The sequence below is a fragment of the Amblyraja radiata genome, chromosome 7 (genome assembly GCF_010909765.2).
Source record: "Amblyraja radiata isolate CabotCenter1 chromosome 7, sAmbRad1.1.pri, whole genome shotgun sequence".
NCBI lineage: Eukaryota > Metazoa > Chordata > Chondrichthyes > Rajiformes > Rajidae > Amblyraja > Amblyraja radiata.
Window position 1 is genome coordinate 25373321 of NC_045962.1, and position 23454 is coordinate 25396774.

General features: G+C 37.3%; 3 protein-coding genes across 3 annotated transcripts; all 3 read right to left on the minus strand.

Annotated features, from left to right (window-relative positions):
- Positions 1-3967: 3967 nt before the first annotated feature.
- On the minus strand, positions 3968-8204 carry hoxd11 (homeobox D11). The gene is made up of 2 exons (XM_033023889.1): positions 7376-8204; positions 3968-6835 (listed from the first exon to the last, which is right to left on the minus strand). Exons 1-2 carry the CDS (start codon positions 8031-8033, stop codon positions 6603-6605), a joined length of 891 nt encoding a protein of 296 aa, XP_032879780.1. The 5' UTR covers positions 8034-8204; the 3' UTR covers positions 3968-6602.
- A 5428-nt stretch (positions 8205-13632) lies between these two features.
- hoxd12 (homeobox D12) lies at positions 13633-16186 on the minus strand. The gene is made up of 2 exons (XM_033023890.1): positions 15227-16186; positions 13633-14528 (listed from the first exon to the last, which is right to left on the minus strand). Exons 1-2 carry the CDS (start codon positions 15804-15806, stop codon positions 14290-14292), a joined length of 819 nt encoding a protein of 272 aa, XP_032879781.1. The 5' UTR covers positions 15807-16186; the 3' UTR covers positions 13633-14289.
- Positions 16187-19967: 3781 nt separating this feature from the next.
- Positions 19968-22607, minus strand: hoxd13 (homeobox D13). The gene is made up of 2 exons (XM_033023888.1): positions 21836-22607; positions 19968-21465 (listed from the first exon to the last, which is right to left on the minus strand). Exons 1-2 carry the CDS (start codon positions 22518-22520, stop codon positions 21215-21217), a joined length of 936 nt encoding a protein of 311 aa, XP_032879779.1. The 5' UTR covers positions 22521-22607; the 3' UTR covers positions 19968-21214.
- Positions 22608-23454: the final 847 nt, after the last annotated feature.

Consider the following 23454-nt stretch of genomic DNA (forward strand, 5'->3'; position numbering starts at 1 on the left):
GTTCAACGTTGTTTATTCCAAGTCAGAATATGGCCACTTCGTAGCCCTTGGGTGGTTTGTACCACATTCCACAAGGTATTAAATCCAATAAGTATTTGCAGCGAAGTACAATTATCTAAATCCTGGAGAGCTTATATATTGTTTCCAAAATAGCTCGCTGTACCCAGCAACCACACTTGTCTTGGCAAAGGAGTTCCAAAAAGCGTGTTACTAACCCTGAGGATCGTTGGGTCATCCTTATTTTCGTGCACAATAAATTGACCAATTCTTTAACGGCTATGTGAAGGGGCATGTCATGCATCCAGTTGAGACCAGGTGCATGCGGTATTCTTGGTGAATTCGTCATTGATAATGTTCAAGCAACTGATTAGTGCTCATGTGCAAACCTTTCCTTCTAACCGAAGGCAAAGCAGGAGTACACATGTAAATATTCCTTCACTTGTCGTCTTGGAACATTGGATGTCAATGCGGGGATTAATAGTAAAATGCAAGGGAAATACAATGTTTAAATATTATTTATTATTTTCTCCGTCATCAATTTGTAACGTCCTCAAACCTTAAAGTTGGCACAACCTAAATATGTGTCAATAAAATGAAACAGACTCTAAATGTTACAGATGCCATTCAGTAAACACATGTAGAGAGCACGCTATACCTAGAACATGATACCTAAATAACTACTACATGCAATTAGAGAATCTCGGTTGTTTTGAGTACATAAGCCACGGTTCGTTGAGAACGCGCCTGACCTCTATAGTCCAATATTATTTTTTAATATCGACGCTATTTAGATTAACATTGACCAAATCAGCCTGGTGGTGATTGTGGATATGCAGAAGCATATAACCAAGAGAGGTCCTTCGTTAGAAACTAATGCTGCACATTTTCCAGACAAAAAATGCTTCGCTCTGACTTGAAAAACCGAGAACTTGGCGTCTTCTAGCCGACATTATATAAAACTGCTTTCATGTAGAAATTGTGGTGTCCAAATCTTCTGGTCTTTGATGGAAGCGTTGCCTTGAACTTAATGTAGGCCAGACATAGTTCGAATGCATTTTCACCACGGACTCATTCCTTTCCACCCACTATAAGGCTCAGTAAATGGCATACTATGCTAATCGGAATAACATTTACTCTTGCTCCAAATGTGTTAAAATGAAACGCATTAGTGACCGCAAAAGTCTGTGGAAAGGCATAATCATATATTGGTGTATGTGTGTGGATATGTATCAGTTATACATTACTAGGGAGAGGATTTATTAAATTTACAAAGCAATTTCAGCAATTGTGTACATGGTTATTACTTATTTATGTTAATTATTGTAATATGTTTAGCAAAACTAATAATAGTGGGATGTTATGTGCATCAAACAGAAAATCGCATTGTACCAATCACTAAAAATTACAAGTCAACTACACAAATTAACTTTTTTTAAAGTTCTCAATGACATACGACAACTCGTAATTTCAATGAACTTAAGTAAAATGGTGTCTGCAAACCTGTATCCTAAAGTCCCTTGTACGAAAAAAACTCATAAAATATAACGACTACAGATGCACTGGAATTAACGGATATGTATTCTTTGCAATATAAAGTGGCCTAGTAGGCAGGAGAGACTATTATAGAATCAAACCACTGTTATCGTCTGGGTATGCTCACTGGAAGACGAGCCAAGTTACAGCAAAGGAATTGTTGTGTTAGTAGTACTTAGATAGTAGAGTGAGTGATTAGTCTCCGAACGATACTTCCATGTTTAATAACGTAGTTATAAGCTGTTTATGGGGGGAAACCTAAGTACAATCCTCCTTAAATTAGTTCTAATGATGGAGCTTAATTAAAACCTCGTAATACTTTAAAGCACCAATGTGGAATGTGTTTTGCTGAAAGGATTTTATATATTGGCAGCTAAATGGATATTAGAGTTAAGCAGGAACATGGAGGCAACTTTATTAGGTTTGCTGTGATTTGCCATAGAACAGATTCGCCATTCTCCCACACATAGCTTATTATAATAATTTTCCTAACAAAATAATACAAACACTAATTTCTCCAAAAATGATGACCAAGCACTTCAAAATCGTTGCCTCATTTCGTCAGATACAATTTATTTTGTTTTCCTTATGGAGTTAATTAGCGTAATATCCCTTCTTTCATTCCACTTGGTTTCCTCATTAGCCTAAACTGCGGTGGTCTTATGACCCAGTGACCACCGTCCACTTATATCCTGCACTTTTAACCTGATATTCGGACGTTCTCCATATTTCTATGTCAAATTTTAAAATTATTAACATCACGAGCATGCCATCAATTTCAACCTGGTCTTTCAGCTTAAAGCTCCTCGGATAAACACTGGAAAGGACTGTTCGAAAACCTTCCTTCTTATCTGAATATTCCATAAACATTCGGCCAAAATGCATGCTAAGCGTTCGGCAGTACCACCACGGTTGTTCTTTGACAAACTTTGTTTTAATGTTACCACCTGTAGATACTTCGGAAATATTTTTCTTCATCGAATGTTTTCAGTTAAATTGTGTCTGAAAGCCAATTTATTGTGTACACGGCTGCCACTTTCATTACGCTTGACTACAAATTGCAAATTACTAACACAACTCCTCATATTTAAATCACTTCACTCCTTGTCACATCAAATAAACCTTTGCGATATTTGCTATCACTAAACGATCGGTGATATAAGTAAGCCCTTATTCTTACCAAAGTATTAACTTTCCTCTGTTCAAATAATACATGTCCATGCATTTTCGGCGGGATTTTATCTGAGGAAAAGACACGCACTATTTTTATGGCCTTATAAAATGAACAGGCAGATAAACAATAAACCCTCCCAGAACAGTTTCTCGTCATTTTAAACTGCAATAAAGGTGATTTTTACGAGGACAGAAGAATCGAAATTTTTTCCACAAAAATTGACTAAAAAGTGCGATATGAAGCGAGGATAATCTGCTAAGGATGAAATTCCCCGTTGTCGCGAAATAAGGAATTACGGCCAGAATGTGATTTTAAGGTCGCTAGCATGGGCCGATGTGAAAAGCAAATGTACCCAATTAATGTCAACATGTTATTGGAGATGAAGTTGTAATTTCTGCCATTTACCATGATCAACGGTTGCCTATTATGAAATACATTGCTAATGTGGAGATTTTTTTTTGAATTGCCAAATTAAGGAGTATTTCTTTGTGTATAATAGAGATAATTCTTGAAAACTATTCCCATTTTGAAAGAAAGATGAACATTTCACATTTTTAATGTCCAGTGGAGTGTACATTTGATCCCACTTGAACAGCTGATAGAATATGATCAGAATTATATAAGTCACTGACAAATATCGTTCGTCTCTATTGTCAGTGATATAAAGCGGTAGCTGCACATTTTTCATTGCTAAAGTACATGTTTCATCCAATATTTCCACTTTTGCAAAAGAAAGGAGAAATTCAAAGGCAACGATGACGTGAATTGCTTCCTCTTTTTAAGGAAATTAAAATTGTGCTTTAACACTCCTTATTATAAGCTGAAACGTTAGGCGGTCTTCGTCACTATATAATTCTGTAAACACTCTGGAAAGTTGGGAAGATATGAGGAGAGATCTTGGAGAAGCAGTAATCAGAAAGCGTTGGTTAAAAGAGTGTGTGCTGGCATTTCAACCGGCCACATCAGCAGGATGAGAACATAACTGTTCAGCATTTATCTGTTCGGCTTAGCAATGTTCACCTTACTCGGAATTTGAAACTAGAAATATTATGTTCCCTGTAGTTTACTATATACATTTACAATTGTTATTTGAAATTGCTAGATAAATAATTCCCAACCCTATTTTTTTTCTACTGCTCGTTACAAAAGCTTTGTTCGGCCCCATGGATGCAAGTCCAACATTTCTACGTCAAACACATCTGATCAACGATTTTAACAAATAAACTAAGTAAAATTAAACGTATCCTTTGGAGAAATATCTTTGGGACATTTTTTAATAAATATGATTTTGTAGCGTTCCAGCGAATGGCATTCCAGCGAACACATGAAGATTTGTTTTACTTCGAAGCGACTAATAAACCAAACCAATAAAAACAAATCGCAGTTTACCATTACAACGAACTCCCTTTCACTTAACTACCTTCCTCGGCCTGCTGCTCCAGATATCTGATGGCAGCAGAACGTTACCGCTTGCAAGGCTTCACATTATATCAGTTAATTTCATGTTCATCTCCGAAAGCCATTGCCACAGACCTCGCTTGCAAGTGCGGTCGTGGTCATGGGCTGGAGTGCGCCTCCATGTGGCTCTTTACAAAAGCAACCATCTTTGACAATGTTCAGAGTATCACTGTAAAATTATTTTCGCTGCTCTGCGTTCATTTTTTAAAACCTTAATCTAACTATATTATGTGTTATGAGTAATTGAAGGAAGAATTGCACCGGCTCACCTCTACATAGTTAAGAATTGAACATTATAAGAGCACGGAATATGTGGAGGTGTCACACATACGTGGAAATCTTCAACCATTGAGTCATAAATTACATTTTCTCCCATTTCCATGGAAACCAAGACCCTCGCGGATGATTGGTGTAGTGTACAGACATACGATGAATACTTTGACTAGTTCAGCTCGCATGTGAATAAACTATACGGTGTAAAGCCCAGCGAGGAGCAAATGGATGTTCATAGCAACATTCAAGAGTATTGTTGAATATAATCTTAACGCTTAGTAATAAGAGTATTGTTTTTACATTTTTACCAGTTGAGTACTTAAGCATGCGCACACAATAGTATATTCTAAACATTGGATAATCTGTTTTACTTTGGAGCTGGGGAAGCTACAAGAGCAACCCAACAGCCACCAGGCGCCTATGTCTTTAAAAAGGTTAAAGGTGATGACCTTGACTTTATAGAAGTTCAAAGGCAACATTATAAGCATCCTCTTCACGAAATATGCTTTAGTATGCTCAGGAGACGACACCACTTTTTGAGCATCATCCTGGTCTTCATTAAGTTTGACAGATTCAATGGACTTAATTTATGCACGATCCAGGTTTTGTTAAACTTTTTTTTTTCAAATGTGAAACTTTATTAATGTAATTGATGTTGAGGTTTCTTCCTTTTTTAAATCATCTGGTCGCCCCTATTTACTTTGATTTCCTTCGGTCCTTTTGTTTGGTATAGAATGCGGAAGCCCATCTTCGTGACTAGAAGGTGCAATAAGTCGCCATTAAGCTGTTTGGAGCAGTGAACTTTACGATGTTGTCTAGACAGTTCAAGGTTTTGTAAACAGCAAAGCCATGTCATGCGGCACGGAAATTTGGCAATTCTTTTTCGAAGAGTTTTGCGAAGCTTAACTCGCTCTTCTAATAAGTCTCCGAGGTGAGCTACAAGTTGTCCGAACTTATGTATACATTTAAGTGCCTCCCTTCAGCTGAAATTCAGCTAATTGTTCACATATGTTGCTATTTGTCCTTTGTCTTCACAAGTAATCGAAATAGACCCATCAATTGATTTCCAGGTACTGACTGATAATGATATTAAATCAAATATTTATAAAAACAAATTACAACTTTCTATTATGCTTAAGAAGCAAAACTTCAGTTTAACATATAGCTTTACATCTAAAATAGAGCACATTTGTGTTTCCATTTTTGTATCAAGGCTGTATGCTAAATGGCTGCTCACAGAGACGTGAAACATAAGAACCTGGGGTCCACATATGCTGAAAATAGTCAAGAGATTAGGCAACACGGATTATATTTCCGGTTTCCACTATTTTGTAATTAATCCATTAAACTATAAGGTTTGCTTTTCGTTATATTGCAGAATTTAAGAATAATTATGTTATTTGACGGTGGTCTTTGGAACCATTTGCACGGAATTTTCTTATAAAGACGCAAATGGTCGTTTTATCGTAAAATGATGTTTTATTTGAAATATTTGGAATAACATATTGAAATTTTAATATTAACATATTGAATGTTTATTTGGAAAGGAAAGACATCCTATCACATGCGTTTACCGTGAAATGTCATATTAGTGGGTAACCCGGAAACATTATTATTAACATCACATCAGCTTTAAACGTCCCTAGCTACAGTATATTACAATTATCTCATGACATAGACTGGAAGGGTAAAGTAATAAATATGCATTTCTTCTTTTCACCGGAATACACAACTTAAACAATTCTGGTTAGTTTGGCTAACATCGACTAAAAGAAGAAATCGAGCACATTGTCTTATGTGATTGACCCATCGCTGTGAACTAACAATATTTAATTTTAGCCCTCCCTTACCCCAGTTTGCTGTTTAAAATGAAAACCGTTTATTGTCCCTGAATATCCCGCAGAATCAAACTTCTTCCTTTGGAACGGAATAACATCTATGCTGAGGTAAGAATGTTTCCTAATCAACATTACGTCCATGTTATCTGCACCATCGCGTCATCTCAAATTCAATTCTATGTTAATCGTTTAAATTGTTTTCCATACAAGAACAGCAAAACCGTTTCCATCAAACTTGCAGTCCCTCCTTGTGTAAATAAATATTGACTAAGGCAATGAAGAGTCGGCCAAAGGGAGTCCATCAGGGTATGTATGCTGTATCATAGTCACAATAAAGGATTACCAGTAAAAAAGTGCAGACGGTCTCTGCTAAGTTTCTTCTCCTTCATTCTACGATTCTGGAACCATATTTTGACTTGTCGGTCGGTGAGGTTCAGCATCCTCGACAATTGCAAGCGTTTTTCTTTGTTGATGTAGACATTGAAGAAAAATTCTCGCTCAAGTTCCCGGATCTGATATTTGGTATAGGGGCATCTTTTCTTTCTGGATCGCAGAGCAGCTGGTGGAAAAATGTTTTTAAAAAGTTACAAATTATATTTAAACCAATAGACGCGATCTTTATTTTCTTGTACCTAGTTAAACTTGATGTAAAATGGCGCAAAACATAACGGTCACACACGGCTACCTTTAATTAATCACCATAGAGATATACAATAAATATATGTAATCGCGTCTTTAATTAATTTATTGCATGCTTATACCCATATTGAAAGTTAAGTAGCAGAAACGAATCCTGAATTAAGCTTGGTCTTGTTTGCACGAACGAAAGGATTCGCGAAACATAGAACAAAAATATCCTCGAACAAATAATAGTCACATTAAGAAATTAATACAGGAGCTTAAACATCAAGTAATCATGATTTTGCATATTCCAAAAGCCCACCTAAACTGATTTCCCATCGTAAACAATCTTTACAGCTTTAAAGCAGATCTTATAGGGTATATAAAATCCTGCGTCTGCTTATAAAATTTCACATAAAATCTGTGAGACAAAATGTGTTGGCCCTATATTCTACCCCTGGGTTACCAGTGCACCTACTGGATAGGCTGTCTTTGTCGGCCACACTGTTACCGGAGGACTCGCCAGTGTTCTTTTCGGTTGCAATTTCTTTCGTCTGGTCCACAGAAACTTTATCAGACGTTGTAACACTCTGGCACGTAGACACGGACTTTTCGGTCAAATGTTCATAATTAGAAGTGTCGGGAATCCCATAGGCTGTCTCAAAAAACTGATCAAAACCTTGCGGGAGTATTCCATTCCTGCCAACTGTGGTGTAGAAATTGCAAGATGGATTTGAGCTTGCACGCTGACTGTATAGATTATCATTTTTAAACAACATTCCCGTCCTGGCCGGTGGCTGGATATAGTCTCTGTGCATGATCTCTTCTGCAGGGCAATAGGGAGTATAGTTGCCCCTGTAATGCCACTTGGTCGGAAGTTCTAACCCGTAGTCTCTGAACGATACTTCGCGAACAGGTTGGACCTGGGCTAAATTAGAGGAGTAAGGAAATGTCATTTGGCAAGAAGTCGTCTGCGGTAAGAACGTTGACACTGTCGAGAAATCTTGGCCTGAAACATAGTAGGTGCAGCTGGGTAGATACATGCTGGAGTTGCAGCTACCACGCTCTTCAAACTCAGTCATGTTTTGTTTTCGTGGTTTCGAGAACAAATTATCAGGATTGATGGCGTTAAGCATGCTCCATCTATTCTACTCTAAAGGCGTATGAACGGGTCGGCGAAAGAAAAAAAAGATTGGGAACGTAAGCTGACGTGCAATTCATCTTGATTGATTCTGAGGGTAAACGAGTCATGTGATCCAATGTAGAAATTACCATATATCAGTTTTGGTCATTAAGATCCATCCTTGGGAACCGGTAGATAATTCGAAATTAGCCTATTGGCTTTCAGTAGTTACATGTTAGCTGCGTTTTTTCCCCATGATCGAGGAGTGAGGAAAAAACAAACTCTACAATAAATAATGAAGTGTCCGTATCGTAGTCTGTCATATTTGCATTTGGACTTTTGAAAGCATCAAAACCATCAACTGGGGTTCATTAGCTGGTGAATTCATATTCATAATAACGCGAGACTATTCTGTCAGAACGAATATAAATTATTATATTTTACATTTCGGAATAATTTGCAGTTGGCAAATGCAAATGTTACTTGCAGACTAAACTACGTCATGGTTAAATTATGTATTTATAAATTCTATGAATACAATTTTCAAAATATATATCATACAGAAACGTGTGGAAATGCCAATCATAGTAAAGGATAATGAAATTATTTTGAAATGGCTAGTTTTTAATTATTTTGCTTCTGCTTCAGTATATTAAATAAATTAGGAACGTGCTATTGACAGGAATATACAATTACCTATCTAGCTTTACTACTTTAAATGATAATGTATAATTTACATTTTGTAAGCCGACTGTCCAGGATGTGTGAATTTAATATTATATTTTAGCACTAACAGGATGTGTATAAATCACGGGATTTTGAAGGTTGGAGTCTCGTGAACTGCTTGAAGTCCACCCCACAGCATCGACTAACATCAAAATATGGTCGTGCTACACAAGTTAGAATATTATCAGGACACGAGAGTCACTCTAGGTACGCTATTATTGCGAAGCTTCCTTTCCAAATAAAACAATGGAAATGTAATATGAAAGTCTGGAATGCTAACAAGATGGGAAATTGCTTTCAGTACGCTTAAGGATTAAAGACCCTGTATTGATGCGCTTTCCCGTAATTCACTCAATTCCAATAACCTGGATCTTTTTTTAAATAGTTTGATTTGCACGAGAGCGAAATTTTGATTTGAAAAGTCTTTGAATCTCCACACGTGGGCTACACTGCAGCTCTCTAAATGGAACACCAGTCAAGCGAAAATTAAACCAGAGGAAGGCTGCAAGTAACTATAAAATCTAAGTTGATCTATAGGATAAATAGCTTCACACAGAGAGGAAAAAAAAGTTCACCGGTGCAGAGGTAGCCGTTCGCATTAATGTTTATTTTTATGTTATTCTCCCATATTATGCATGATCAATGTTTGACGGATTAAAATCCATAGTTGAGCACATTTACAGCTGGCGGCTTAGATCAAAATTCTGTGCCACAAATTCGAGCAATCTGAAAATGACACCTAAATAAATTGGGAACTCTCGATTAACAAGAATATGCAAATATATATCTTATACTGACCGAACTGACACGCACTATTGTTGAGCTTTTTATTTTTGGAAACAAAATATTTTTTTTCTGAAACATATATAGATTACTAGAAACTTCTAAATACAATAATATGCGAATTTAGATTCGTTGGATCCACGGGCACGGGGATATAAAATGTGACATCCGGTCGATGTCAGCATAAGGCATGTGACACTGTACTGGTTTAATTAGTGAGATCCAGCTTCCAGTGTGGTATTTGTTTGCTGTAGATATAATAATGATATTACCAGATAAAGAAAGTCTAGTATGCTAAAAGATCGGAATTTGATTTCACTACCCGTAATGATTAAACCCCGCATACCGAGGAGGTTAAATCAAAAATGTAAAACCTAATACAACTAAGTGATCCATCTTCTCGTTAACGGTAATAGGGTATAACAAATATACGGCAAATCACAATGAAGGATTAAATGCAGGGTGTTCGGCAGCATGCCATGTAAATTATTAGAAATACGACACTTCTAACACAGGCACACTCACACACTACTATACAACATATGAAGGTTTTAAACGTTCCGTTGGAACCTAATATTTGGCATGTTTCATTAATATGTCTCATCCTTGCGACTACTATTCACAGGCTCGTGACTTACACGATTTAATCAGTTATTCTGTGGTTATAATACTTCTGCTGTTCAATGCAGCTATTTGAAAAAAAGATTAAAGTACTGGCCAAAACCTCAATGTAATTATATTAGTTGATCAAAAACTCAACGGCAAAATAGCATTAGCCAGCGCTGTTCAATAACATGGCAATAACTGCGAATAGAACGGGAATTACGCGTGGCCTTTGTTCCCGTCTCGTGTTCGGAGCTCACTTAATGCTTATAGTCTGCAAGAATCCAACACGCTGCAGACTGTCGATGGGGAATCAACGTTAATACCGCTTTACAAGATATGTTTTTCTTTGTAGCACAAGTTCAGATATCATTCTCTTACATACAACATTAAGCGATGCACGAATCTAGCTTGTAGGGCGTTGCTTCTCTTACGCAATTCATCTAGACCACGATCTTTGTTTTCAGTTTGACGATCCAGCAAAATATTCGCCTCGTTATATATTTTTTGTGTTGCACTGCACGAAAAAATAATACTTTACAATGTGGAAAGCAACATTCATTGGTCAGGCAGAGTACACGACCAGTTAGACTTCTGCGGTCCAAAAAGAAGCTCTAACTTGACCTTAACTTTGTTATGGCGCCCTCGGTATCTGGAAAACATGTAGAGACACCGTCTGGCAGCTCGACCATAAAAATGAAATGAAAAAGAGATTCTGGGCGATTCGACGGAAAGTCGACAATTTCCCAAAGCTTGGGTTAGCACTGCTGCAAATCTGATACCATTGTTGCAATGCATTAAGGTTTTCAAGCATTTTGTGCGAGTTAGGTTTATCCAACAGATGAACATAGTTGAAATAAAGGTCTATGTTTAATGCATTGAGAAAGTATTTAGAAATTCAGCATCATTCCCCAAAACACACCAACAGTCGTTGGAACGGCATGAGGACTTTTTAATAAGTTAATTTATAATTCAATTTACACGTGAATTTGCAACGCTAAACTATTGGAATCCCAGGCATTTTTATTTCCAAGTAATGTTTGAACCGGAATGATAATAACATCAACTAATATTTTTTCGAAACGTCAATGTATGGTATCACAGTTTGCATATGTTCAGACTCAGACGAGGCCTACACATTTTGGTGTCTGTGTATATCAATGTGCAGCCAGCCCATGATGGAAGACAAAGAGTCGCCAGAAAGGTTACAGTTATTATCCTGATTGCACTTGGAGTTGTGGTAGCAAGTGGGCGATGTATTACTTCACCAGTTCGTTTCTAGCACACTTAATAGTGCAATCCACGTAATATTATGCAAATATATACCATTCCTACGAGAATTGATTTCGGGGGGAGCTTTCAACATTTAATTCGATATTTTATATGTAGTGGCAATGGTGGAAACTTTACTTCCGTGTCTCCTAATCTAAAGTATTTTCTCTCATAAAACCCGTCTTCCTGAAATGGAAAAGGCCCCAGACAAAGGCAGCACTTCTCTTTTCATTACCCAGTTCACAGGAACACAGGAAAATGTATGTAACATCTGGGCTACAGGCACCTATTTTTTTTATTTTATTTGCTCGCAAGAAACATGAAGCCCAGGAACAAGGGCATAAACAGTCGTTTTACCATCAGGAAATATTTCAATATTGCCCTCGAATTATTTTAATGTTGTTAACAGTGTCGCTTCGTAGTTTGCAGTGCAATTCTCATTTACATACGTGGTTTGAAACAAAACACATTTGAATTTCATAGGCACAGTGTAACAATCATGAGAACGGCTCGTTCACCATTTATTATCTCAACATATTTGTCCCGTGAAACATTGTTGATGAATCCCCAAAAAAAGATATGCTGTGTCAAATAATTGCATTTAAGCGATTCATATTTATTTTGAAATTGATATGTTTCAATAAAAGGTTTTAAAAGATTCATGAAAATTTCCCGGCGCATGCTTAATTAATGGCAGCCCAAACAAATGGCGGGATTGGAAGAAACTGCCTGTTTTCAGCCCACCCACGCCCTGATTTGCTGGAAAGAAAATTAAAGAGGCTGCAACTCATTTGCTCTCGTTTACATCGTCTGCTAAATGCTCAGGCACAGGTACAGAGTTTCCCTTAAAGTCCTCATTCATTAACAAGCATAACTTAATTACATTGCAACATTGAAATTAATTAAATACTTGAATCCATCTTTTTTAATAAATGAAACCGTTCGGACCCGGCTGTGATGTGGTCCATAAAAAGTCCATGAAATTATCCCCTTTGGAAGAGGTTGTTACTTCTTTGCTTCATTCTTGAGTATCGATTATTGCTACATATCTTAGGAAATATTAATTTCTAAACTGTTCGGCAATAATTGAATCGCCGTCAAACGGTAGGACATTAAATTAACAAATGAAACAGATCACGTCATAAGCGATCAAATAACTATAGTCTTACCGAAAGGTTGCTTACTCTTTCTGGCGATATAAGTGAATACTTTGAAATTAGCTGGTAAAACACTTCCGTGGGGGGCAGCTAATATTGTTTTTAATCCAAAAAAATGATCCATTGCGCATGAAAATTGGATAATTAAGGAAATACCTCCCAACCGGGAAGTATTAAATGGCTAATAATCAAATCAGAAGCCAACAGATTGAAAGTGGGAGAGAAAAACCACGGGGTGTCTTAATGTTATGAAGTATTTCTATTGGGCACAGTTTCCGTTTTAATATGGGGAGAAAATATGTTTCGTTTAGTCTGGATTCGATGTGCTTATATTCCCATCGTGTCAAAATATCGAAGTGTTCGTCAGACCATTTTAACAATCAAAAATTCAAGTTGATAGGTAAACTAAATATACGGATAATAATGAGCTGGCATGTATACTAATGGTGTAATGTTGGTGCAATATTAATGCTTTGTTTGGAAGCCGTTGAGTTTGAAGCTTTGTACCTTGTGATTTGGCTGTTTGACACTTGATACTTCCCAGTTTCGCGGCTCGTGTAGCGGGTTAATATTGTACATCCGAATTAAAAAGCTAGTGTATAAATATTGTAACATTTAGAAATGGGTCCTTCAGTAATTACGTTACTGAACTAAAATGACAGCAATAAATCAATTTTATTTAAAAAATGAAGCGCATTTCTTTCTTATTTTGTTCAGTGCGGGTCTTTAAAAGACCCAGGGAAAATACAAATATGTAATTTTATTGTTTATTGCTCATGTGTTTTATTTCTTTAATTTGTTTGACACCATTTGCTTACTTGTTTTATTATACGCACCAGATTCACCTGTAATTTCAGTTGGGTTCAATAGGTAACAGAGTAATGCAGCCGAAGTAAGCGCAGTCTTGAAAATCAGAGCAGCACACAATATTGAAGCGTGGCCAGAATGTAAATAATTCGCGCACCTACTCCTGACTAAAATCCGCAGCCATCGCTATCGTATATCCCGAACACGCTCTGCTTTCCAAAGATGAATGATTAAGTCTGCATCTTGATAAGATCCGCATACACCTTACAATTAATCAGCTTACCGGCTCCACCTTTATAATTCAATAAGTAAAGAACATGACATATATACAAAAGAACAATTGTTTCGACATTCGTTTTATTATTACTCAATTTACATAGGTAGAGTGCATGCATAATATTTATATATTTAAGATTAAAATACGAATGTTCCATTCTAATTACCTGTTGTACTTACATTCTCAAAAGCAGAATATCTGCTTGTTACTCAAGTGAAGAGTCATGGAGCAATTTAAACAAACAAGAAACGAAATAGCTACAAATGTCTTTTGAAACTATTCAATGGTGATGAGATGGGGCTGGTATGTCATCCACGGACAGCAAGATACAGGCTACCGAAAGTCTTTTTTTTTTTTGCCCGGCGTTCAATTTCCTGCTACAACAATATTTCACGAGGTATCCATAGTTTGCATCTCAGTCCCTTTATGCCGCTGAGGTTAAACTAAACCAACACGCCCTGGACTAGTGGCAGTGGCAATGTAATGGTAGATTGCGGTTTTATATGACAGCACATCAAAGGAGCACCTTTCCATTAAAACAATGGATATTCTTGATCTACATGCTTTCTGCGAGCAAGCTTAATTACCATAAAAAAAAAGTTTAATTCACGACCTTGAAACTCACATTTAAACTTTACTTTGGTCTAAAAGAGTGAGAGCGTTTGTTCGCGCATAACAAGTCTTTTCTTTTTCATGCGCCGGTTTTGAAACCAGATTTTTACTTGTTGGTCGCTCAGGTTTAGCCTGTCGGACAATTCCTTTCTCTTCTGTCGGTTGATAAACTCGTTCGCGAGGAATTCATTTTCAAGTTCAGCTATCTGTTGCTTTGTGTAGGGCTTGCGTTTCCTCCTTGACCTCACTTGGGTCGGGCACCAGGAAAGCCCTGCAAATCGAAATTGGAAAAAAACGTTGAAGACATTGTAGCACTTTACCCACGTTATCATCGCAAGCTAGTCGATACTTTAATGTGTTTGTTAGCTCGCACGTTAACATTGTCAACATTGTCAACATTGCAGGATTCACAATTTGGTTATTATTCGAGACCATATTCTTTACTTTGCTGGCCTTTACTCGTACAACCAACAGCCAACACTGCAAAACAATTTAAGTATTCCCCAAGCCAAATAGAATAAACACAAATATTTAAACATGGCATCCGATCATCTAAATATTCTGTCATCGTCAACGCACAAAACTAACTCATTTAAATCCTAACAAAGAGATCTTTTGATTTGTTTTGGCTTCCAAATAAAATTCAAAACAAAATCAGATATATGCTATGTTCTCTTTGTCGTTTAAGTTGACTAACGTTTAAAGTAAAAACAAAAGACGTTGTAATTATACGCTTTAGGTACAATAACTAGTTATCACCTATGGTTTGATCTACGTTTGTATTATCTCGTAATGTAATTACAATAATTATTTCATGGTGATTTTGATTGCTTTAAGCATATTTGTTCCAAGATCACCGATGTTCAACAAATGAAATTCACGTGAAGATGACAGGTAGCACTTTGAACGAGGACGGATACGGCATTTTTGTCAAACGGTTATGGTTTTAATACTGCACTGATACTGTACCATCGGAGGATCTGGTGCACACTGGCGTTACTGATGACTGTAATGACATATTGAGGCTCACGCATTGCTTGACGCCTTCATTTACAGAGGGAGAGTTGGAATTCAATTCAAAGCCTTGATTATGTAAGGAGGAGCCATGGAGAGATGTTTCCACGTTTGGGTACTCGTACTTAGCAGGGTTGATGTTGACTGAAGAAGGGATACTGGTATCACTTGGATAGGACTGACTGTGTCTGCATCTCTCCTCCAGTTTTCGGCTGCTGTCTTGGAAGTAGTATTTGGTGGGCTCTTCGCCAGCCGCTGCTTTGTCTGATCCATGCCTATTGATGCTGATGGAGACAGAATTGCTGAGATAGGACTGAGAGTAGCCGCTGAAGGCGCGGCTCTGCGGCGGCGATGCGCATGGACTCGAAGTCCACGGGAGCGAGCACACCTCCCGGCGGGTGTAAGAGAGTGCGGGTGACAGACTCGCCAGTTGAGCCGCATTCGGACGCAGGTTGGGAAAGTAGAAAGGCTCCGGGCTGGCAAAATTTAACAGGGAGCCGACATAGCCTGAATTTAGCAGATTGTGCTCGCACATTTCCGAGAAGCGCGATCAGATCTTCTCTGTCTCCTATTTAGCTTCCAGACAGAGATAAATGAAAGGCGCTCGGCGATTGGCTCCTGGAGGGTCACAAGACAAGCGGAAGCAGCTTTTTCTGGCACCGCCTACGTCCCAATACAACTCGCAACTGAAATAGCCAAGTCCATGTCCATGTGTACTTGCCGGCTGTGAGGGCGACGCCGCTCGCTGAAGGCAACGGGGTGCAAATGTAGTTCAGAAAAACACTTTAACGCGATCATTCTGACATACAAACACATATATATTTCACAGAATAAATGCTATTCTGGTTACATTCTATATTTGATATACACATATTGTATTTGGTTTAAAACCGAAATAATCCCACTTTCTCGAAAGTATTGCAATTTGGCAATTTGGTCATTAAAGAAAATAGCATTAAGGAACATTGAAGATATGATGCATTCCTAGAGATAATATATTATTCCACAATATTATATAATAGTGATATTTATTTAACTTTTAACATTACAACTGAAAATTTCTGGACAATTTATATTTGACACGATTCTTTTATTCGTGTGTTAGTGAGTGTTTTTTGTACCGTCCAAATCCCTTGATGACCGCATCTAAGTGTAAATCTTGCATACTACATATTTTGTTTTGTTTCCGTGTGCTCGCAAAAGGACGAATAAACGAAGACTAGGTTCAAAAGTCAGACACGTGAACGACAATCTAAATCTTCACGCGATTAGAAAAGAAATTCCGTGCCGAATTTAGGGATGAGTTCAAGAAAACCAATACGCCAGTTTTTTAAAAATAAAACTGAATACAATGTGCAAAATCTGGTTTGGGGATTTAGCAAGAATATACACGTTAATCATAAAATTAAATAAAACTATACATCACCGTTGTTTTTGCCGGAAGTCGGTCCCTCAACCCCAGCGTTAAATGCAACATATTAAGTCGTTTGATTTTTAAAAATCAACCAATTTATTAGGTTAAAGTTTACAATGTATTTGCAGGGGGAAGGTAAAATGGCTCTGCTCCCAGTGTGTCCACATTTAAGCAGAAAGGGATAGTGCAGCTCTCCTGCGCCTAACATTTACGACTGGGTTTAAAATACGGATCTTAAATTCCATTAGAATTTTGTGTTTACAATGCGTGTATTTAAATAGAATACAGAAGATTGAATTTAATCTCGCTTTAATTTGAAGGCTTTTAGTAGAGAAAAAAAGACAAATCTGTCTGAAGATTGGTATCGGTAAAATCGAGCTCCGCAAACTTTATTTTAAATCTAAACGAAAGCAAATGGTGCAATACGTCTGCTGTTGTAAATCCCAATGAGTTTGCCGACGCTGGCATCAAAATACATGTGTCTTGCTGGTTTTGTTTTTTTAATTTCAAATGTAGCTGATTTTTTTTACAACATCATGCGATGCATCAAAACTCTATATGATTCTATATAATATTATCATGTCACTTTTTCAATTACTAACAATAATGCAAACGTAACAACAGTAATCCAAATGCGTATATGGTTATCGACACATACAATTTATTCTGTCGAATATGAGAACAAGATAATCCAAACTCACTCCTGGTTTCTAAAGTAACACAACTAGCGTCTATTGCAGAAACATAATAATCAGTTTTTGTTTCTACTATCCATGATCGCAAGTCTATAATTTAACAACGTGTTTTACTCTTTAAGATGAATACTTACCTGCAACTTGATAAAAAAATGATCCTTCTCAGCTAAAATCAGGAGCAGTAAAATCAAAGCAGACACCGCCACCACATCCTCACCGGAAGGAAAAACGACTGTTTGTCCCTTGTCATTTTATGGTCTCACCATTCCCTACAGAAGTCCAGAAAAGATTTACTTTAGTAAGACGTCAAAATCTAAAAGGAATTACAAACAAAGGCGCTTGACCGAAGCCGGATCTCTACCGAACCTTCGAAAATCTTCAAATTACCCGAAAATTAAACTGTGGCTCAGTTCAAGGTCAATGTCGAACGGGATCAAATCGCTGTTTTGTTTATTGAGAATATACTTACAATGTTTAAGATTAATATGTGTTTTGCCATTTTGTTTGGTAGCTGGTGTCAGATTGCACACAATGAAATTTTCATTTGATTTAATGTAACCAAGGAATGCAACTGGGTCACGAATTCTCACTTTGCACTCTCTACTACAAAAGCTGCTTTATTGTTAATGACGTTTCTCAAACCGCTTGCACGATCCCGGTTAACCTTTAAGTACTGTTTATTAGATGTTATCGCTACGCGTTGAAAAATACTGAAGAATCACAGAACGGGGACATTTCTATGTTTTACATTTCACAGCAACTATCGGCGCAGAAACTAAGGCTGGTTTACTTACAACATAACGCCATGACCGGGATGTGCTTTGTTTTCCGGGCATCAGGGGCATGGCACAAAATTGACCTAGATATAGAAATACCACATTATGCATAACTTCGTGAAACGCGCTAAATTTAAATTATGTGAAATGTTAGACCTCGGTTATTAACACATTACGCTCCGCCTTCGAAAATCTCACTTATATTAGTTTATTCAAAAACTTATTTTGTCGTGTCTATCTTGAAAACAAACCCGTTGCCTTCTACATTGCACATCATTAAGAGCATGGAAGTAAAACTGAATAGTTGGCCCAATTCTCACAATGGTCTGCAACATTAAAGTTCGACCGACCGGCCGACCATCTTGAAGCCCGCGCTTCGGTTGCAACAACTGTGCTGCCCCATGTTTTACAGCGGTTTAGCCAGCAGATGGCGAACTAGTTCTGTGATCAGGTCAGACTTTATTATTCATGATGCTAAATAAAGTCAAGGTCAAAGACTATAACCATAGTCAAGGTCAATGGTAAATAGAAATCTGACGTCAGAGAGCCGAGCAACCCCCCTCCCAAAATTATATTTTAATGTCTCAAAGTTTCAAAAAAAGAGGATGTAAAGTCAACGTATGCGGACAACCAAAGATGACGGAGTTTGAATTTAACACGAGAAAGCATGAATCTTTTAAATTTGTTCTTACGGTCGACCAACAATACTTATCATAATGCCACAGGAATATGGTTTGCAATTGTTAGCAGCTGGTAAATAAAGATGGCTGGGTCAACAGCATTATCACCTACTAAGTTCGTGCTCATATAAAAGCAATGAATCTCACTTAATTCTAAATTTCATCACATAATATGTCTATTTTCAAAACTGGGAACTAATTTATCGTCCCCCTCCCCACTTCCGTGCCACTGTACTATGCTCCCCTTATTTTTCCCTTCAAGGGGCGCGGGCATACCCAGGCTATGTTTTGGCTGCTTTCAACACGTAATTCATATCATCATGTTTTTGTATTATTTATGCAGGGCAGCTAACAGGAATTGTACAATTCATACTTTCCTTGCCCATTTGGAGGGGGGAGGGGGGGGGGAGATCATTTTCTTTCCAAATGTTTCAGTTTAAATTCAGGAGAAATTAAATTAGCTGGATGGTGTCGACATTTAATAACAAATAATAAACGGGGGGGGAATATCATTGCGAATATTTTGGAAAGGTTTATTGTAATTGCTTCTGATATCCACATGCCATTTCAATTTATTCACCCACCAAAAATATTTGCGGCGATCTTTACACAATGTTGGATGGCTTATGTGAAATTAATGTTACTTTGTTTTGAATTAATCGGCAAATGCGAAAATGAGGTGGTGCAATTGATTAAGATATTTTAAGATCTCATTGGATTTCATTCGAGTGCACTTACAATTATTATTTTGAAATTTACTCGTCATGTTTTGCTATTGCTGTCTAATTATCTTATTTGTTATTTTCTTAAAGCTCAGCAACCTGGATCTATTGCATATTTCTAGTAGCTCACATTATGTTTACATAAATACCCAGGAAGCAAATATTGGATAGGCTGAAGTGTCTATTTAAAAAACAAAACTATTTCAACAGCAACAGTTCTAATTCCTTTAAATTTATGAATGCAACAATATATATTTATTCAGTTTTTATTTGAATGTCGTCGAAAAAAGCGCAACATTGCGGTGAATTCTGAAACGTACATCAGAGCATTGTACAGTCTAATATGACACACGATGATGTGGTTAGAAAAAACGAATTAATTTACATGAAATATAAAACTTGGAGACAGTTGAAGTGCGATTTGTTTTAATTTTTTTTACATACCATAGATAAATCCATGTAAGAAAACTACCAAGGTCAATTTTAATTCGTCCCGTTAAAGGACGGAGGGAAATATGAACAAGGCTTATTTGAAAAATATACATAAACTACAGGAATGATTTTCACTATTTACTCATATAGTCATCGCGATTACAATAAAGAAGTAATTTAAGTACACAGCGTAACAAGTTATTAATTAGAAAACAGCTGAACATGGTTCATTTAAAGACTCCGCATTCAAAACGTCAATGGAGCGTTCAAATATATTAGCTTTTGTTTTGAAAATAACAGTTCAAAGAACAAAATATTCAAAAGGCAGAACAAAGTCTTTCATATTTTAATTAATAACATATAGATACATTAAGACGTTTAAACTTGACAAATATTTCACTTGAAACTGAAATTTCTCTACAATTTCGACATTTGCTCCGCGAAATATGTTACTGCAGAATTTTCTGATGTAAATCAACAGAAGGCGTTTTTTTTTGGTATATGGGCTAAATAATTTGTTATGTACATGATTGTAAATTCGCTACCGATTAATATAATAAGATAGTACGGTGTTCGCCGCACTTAGTATGCATGTATCTCTATTGCAAACAACTTCTTACGGCCATAGACTTAAAATGGCATTTTACCACTATATTTTCAATCATTAAATGATTGTTGCTAGCATATGCGATTACCATTTGAACCCATTCACAATGCACCCATGGTACATCTTGCAAAACATGACAAAAATTAAAATGTAAATAAATATCGCCGTGCATCAAGAAGGCTAAGGTCAAACTTTACTTAATGTCAGCTTTTAGGTGTAAATGTGTTATCGCTTGTAGTCGCCATTTTATCTCTAGATTGTGAAACCTTTCGTAATGTATCTGAATCCACAGAATGCTGTTAAATTATTTTGCAACTTCTGCAATGTGGCTCGTGAAAATGATCCAGCACGTTAAAGCAATACAAATATACGAATAACGAAGAGGGCGCGTTCTCAAGATGAGTGTATTATTTGTTCGCATGTGGTGATGAGTCACATCAAGCATTCTGGCAAAGTTTTTGCAAAACATCTCACAGAACTTGTCACTTCAAGGTTTTTTATGTTATAAATCCGAAGATGTTGCTTTAAAGTCTCCCACGTTCATGTAGCTTCCGTTTCTAAAAGACCATTATGTATAATTTACAATGCGCCATTGTTGGTTAGTGATGTCGGTGCAATCAAGGTATATTTTCTTTGACTTTGGAAACGACTTTTTTCTCCTTGACTCTTCTGTTCTGAAACCAAATGGTGACTTGTCTTTCGGTGAGGTTGGTGGCTGTAGATATCCTTCGTCTTTTTTCCTTGGTTATGAATTTGTTGGTGGCATATTCTCGCTCGAGTTCTTTAAGCTGCGTTTTCGTATAGGGAACCCTTTTCTTCCTCCCTCGCCTGTAAATGTTTATATCTGTCTGATTGTGCATCACATCTCCTGAGGGGGAAAAATGCAAATTATAAGAACATAAACTTCAGGCGGCTGCAGTTGAAAGGGCCAGGAAAAGAAAAGGGAGGAGACAGAGGGAAGGTTACAAAGAAATAAAAATGACAACTGACAGACGTTTGTCTGTAGGGTACATTGGATAACTCATTTGAGACATTTCAGCACTCGGTCAAACATACATTAATTCTGATAAATGAACCCTATGCATTAATAATTTTAAATCTTGCAAATGATTTAAATAATAAAACAACACTAGACAATTCCTGAACAGGTAAAATGAACTAAATGGAAGTTTCGTTTATTTTTCTTTATTTTACGTTAAAGTCGAATATATTTTCCAGCGCAAAATATTTCATGCTACCTGAAAGTGGCGATTTCCAAAAATGTGAAGACTGTGTCTGATCTTTAGGACAGTACACTTGACCATTCCAGCCATTAGTAAATGTCCAAGGCTGGTAACCCTCCATGGATAGTAAGGCTTCATGCCTTGGCTCTCCGTGGCCACTTATGGTAGGGACTACAGGAACGTCCAAATAACTAGATACCCGTTGATATGGATTAGGGTAACTCTGATAAAAAGCAAATTCCTTTGCCCGAGTTGATACATCGTCAGTGGGGACAGGACTGTTGGTCAACCCCGAAACGTCCATGTATTTATCCACTGGATAGCCGGCTAAGGATGCATGAGCACCAGGTTTCAATCCACTTTGTTGTATACCAACATTTCGACAACTGTAATAGCTGCTTCCAAAATGATAGCCGTAACTGAAGGCTGGATTTGGAGGGCTTGTAGGAGCTGGGCATGGGCTACATTGCTTAGCTGATTCAGAAATTACAGAATGCGTCCGATCTCCGCCTGAGTAAGCAGGTCCCGAAGATAATGAGTTGTGATGTGCTCCAAATGCAGAGGGAGATAGAAAATTCCTGCATTGATTTGAAGGAACGTTCCCACCCAGTCCTTCCATCTCCGGCTTATTCGCGTCGTTTCTGCTGTGCAAGTATCTGATAGTATCAGTCCTCCAAGGGTCTGAAAGAAGAGCTGTCATATCACGTCCCACAGCAAACTAAGTAGTGCTTTATAAAAGCAGGCTCGGCAGTGAGAAGAGGTGCTTATTTTCACTGATTAGAGTGCACTGCGCAAGTGAAACGCGATAGGTCGATCCCGACCACGTGACGCAACGCAACTGATCTGCCTTCAGTTCCCATTGCACTCCTCTCCCGATCTTCAAATCATTGTTGCCCCCACCCTCAACCCCCACCCCCACCCCAAAAAATCATAGTAAATAACCCAGCACTGTTGACGTGTAGCGTCGTTTATTCGTCAATACTTGGACCGATGCGGTAGAGCTGAGATTTAAATGGGAAAATAGTGATACCTTAATAAATGTATTCTACAATTTGAAGAATCAGTTATACATATATGTCGAACACATCAGGTGTTTGTTTGACTGAATTATCAGTTAAAATTAAGCATTGAAGACATTTTGGAAAATTGCCATATCCATTTTGGAAATGGAATTGTGGTATCATCACGCTATATTATTAGATTGGCAAATTTTTGTGACCGATTTTGTCTTTTCTTGTATTCTGATGAAGATCTCGGCAGCAACCATTTTTGCATCATAATATATGGTTCGTGATAGCATATACCAATCCCATCTATACAGCCAGCGTCAAGTAGATTTTAAAGATTACATATTCTCTTATTTTTCTAATTGAGCCTTAAGTCGATCACATTTACACTGGTTTCCATTCAGGTTATAGAAGCATGTTATATTATGGGGATAAAAACTGAGATGAAGTTACTTAAATTTACACTTTTATTCACACTCAGAAGTGATATATTTACCATTTACATTGTGCTATTGATGTTTCGTACAAAAATAAATCGCATGATACAAATGCATGGTAGCATTTGAGGGCAATGCTTTAAATTTTGCATCGAAAAAGCTGTTATTCCAAATTATCCACTCGCCCAAC

Coding starts and splice junctions, on each gene's coding strand:
- hoxd12 (XM_033023890.1), bottom strand. CDS start 15,806: ATGTGCGAGCACAATCTGCTAAATTCAGGCTATGTCGGCTCCCTGTTA. Junction 14,529..15,226: donor GTGCACCAGATCCTCCGATG/GTACAGTATCAG, acceptor TTCGATTTGCAG/GGCTTTCCTGGTGCCCGACC.
- hoxd13 (XM_033023888.1), bottom strand. CDS start 22,520: ATGACAGCTCTTCTTTCAGACCCTTGGAGGACTGATACTATCAGATAC. Junction 21,466..21,835: donor TTGGAAATCGCCACTTTCAG/GTAGCATGAAAT, acceptor TTTCCCCCTCAG/GAGATGTGATGCACAATCAG.
- hoxd11 (XM_033023889.1), bottom strand. CDS start 8,033: ATGCTTAACGCCATCAATCCTGATAATTTGTTCTCGAAACCACGAAAA. Junction 6,836..7,375: donor CGACAAAGACAGCCTATCCA/GTAGGTGCACTG, acceptor TTTTTCCACCAG/CTGCTCTGCGATCCAGAAAG.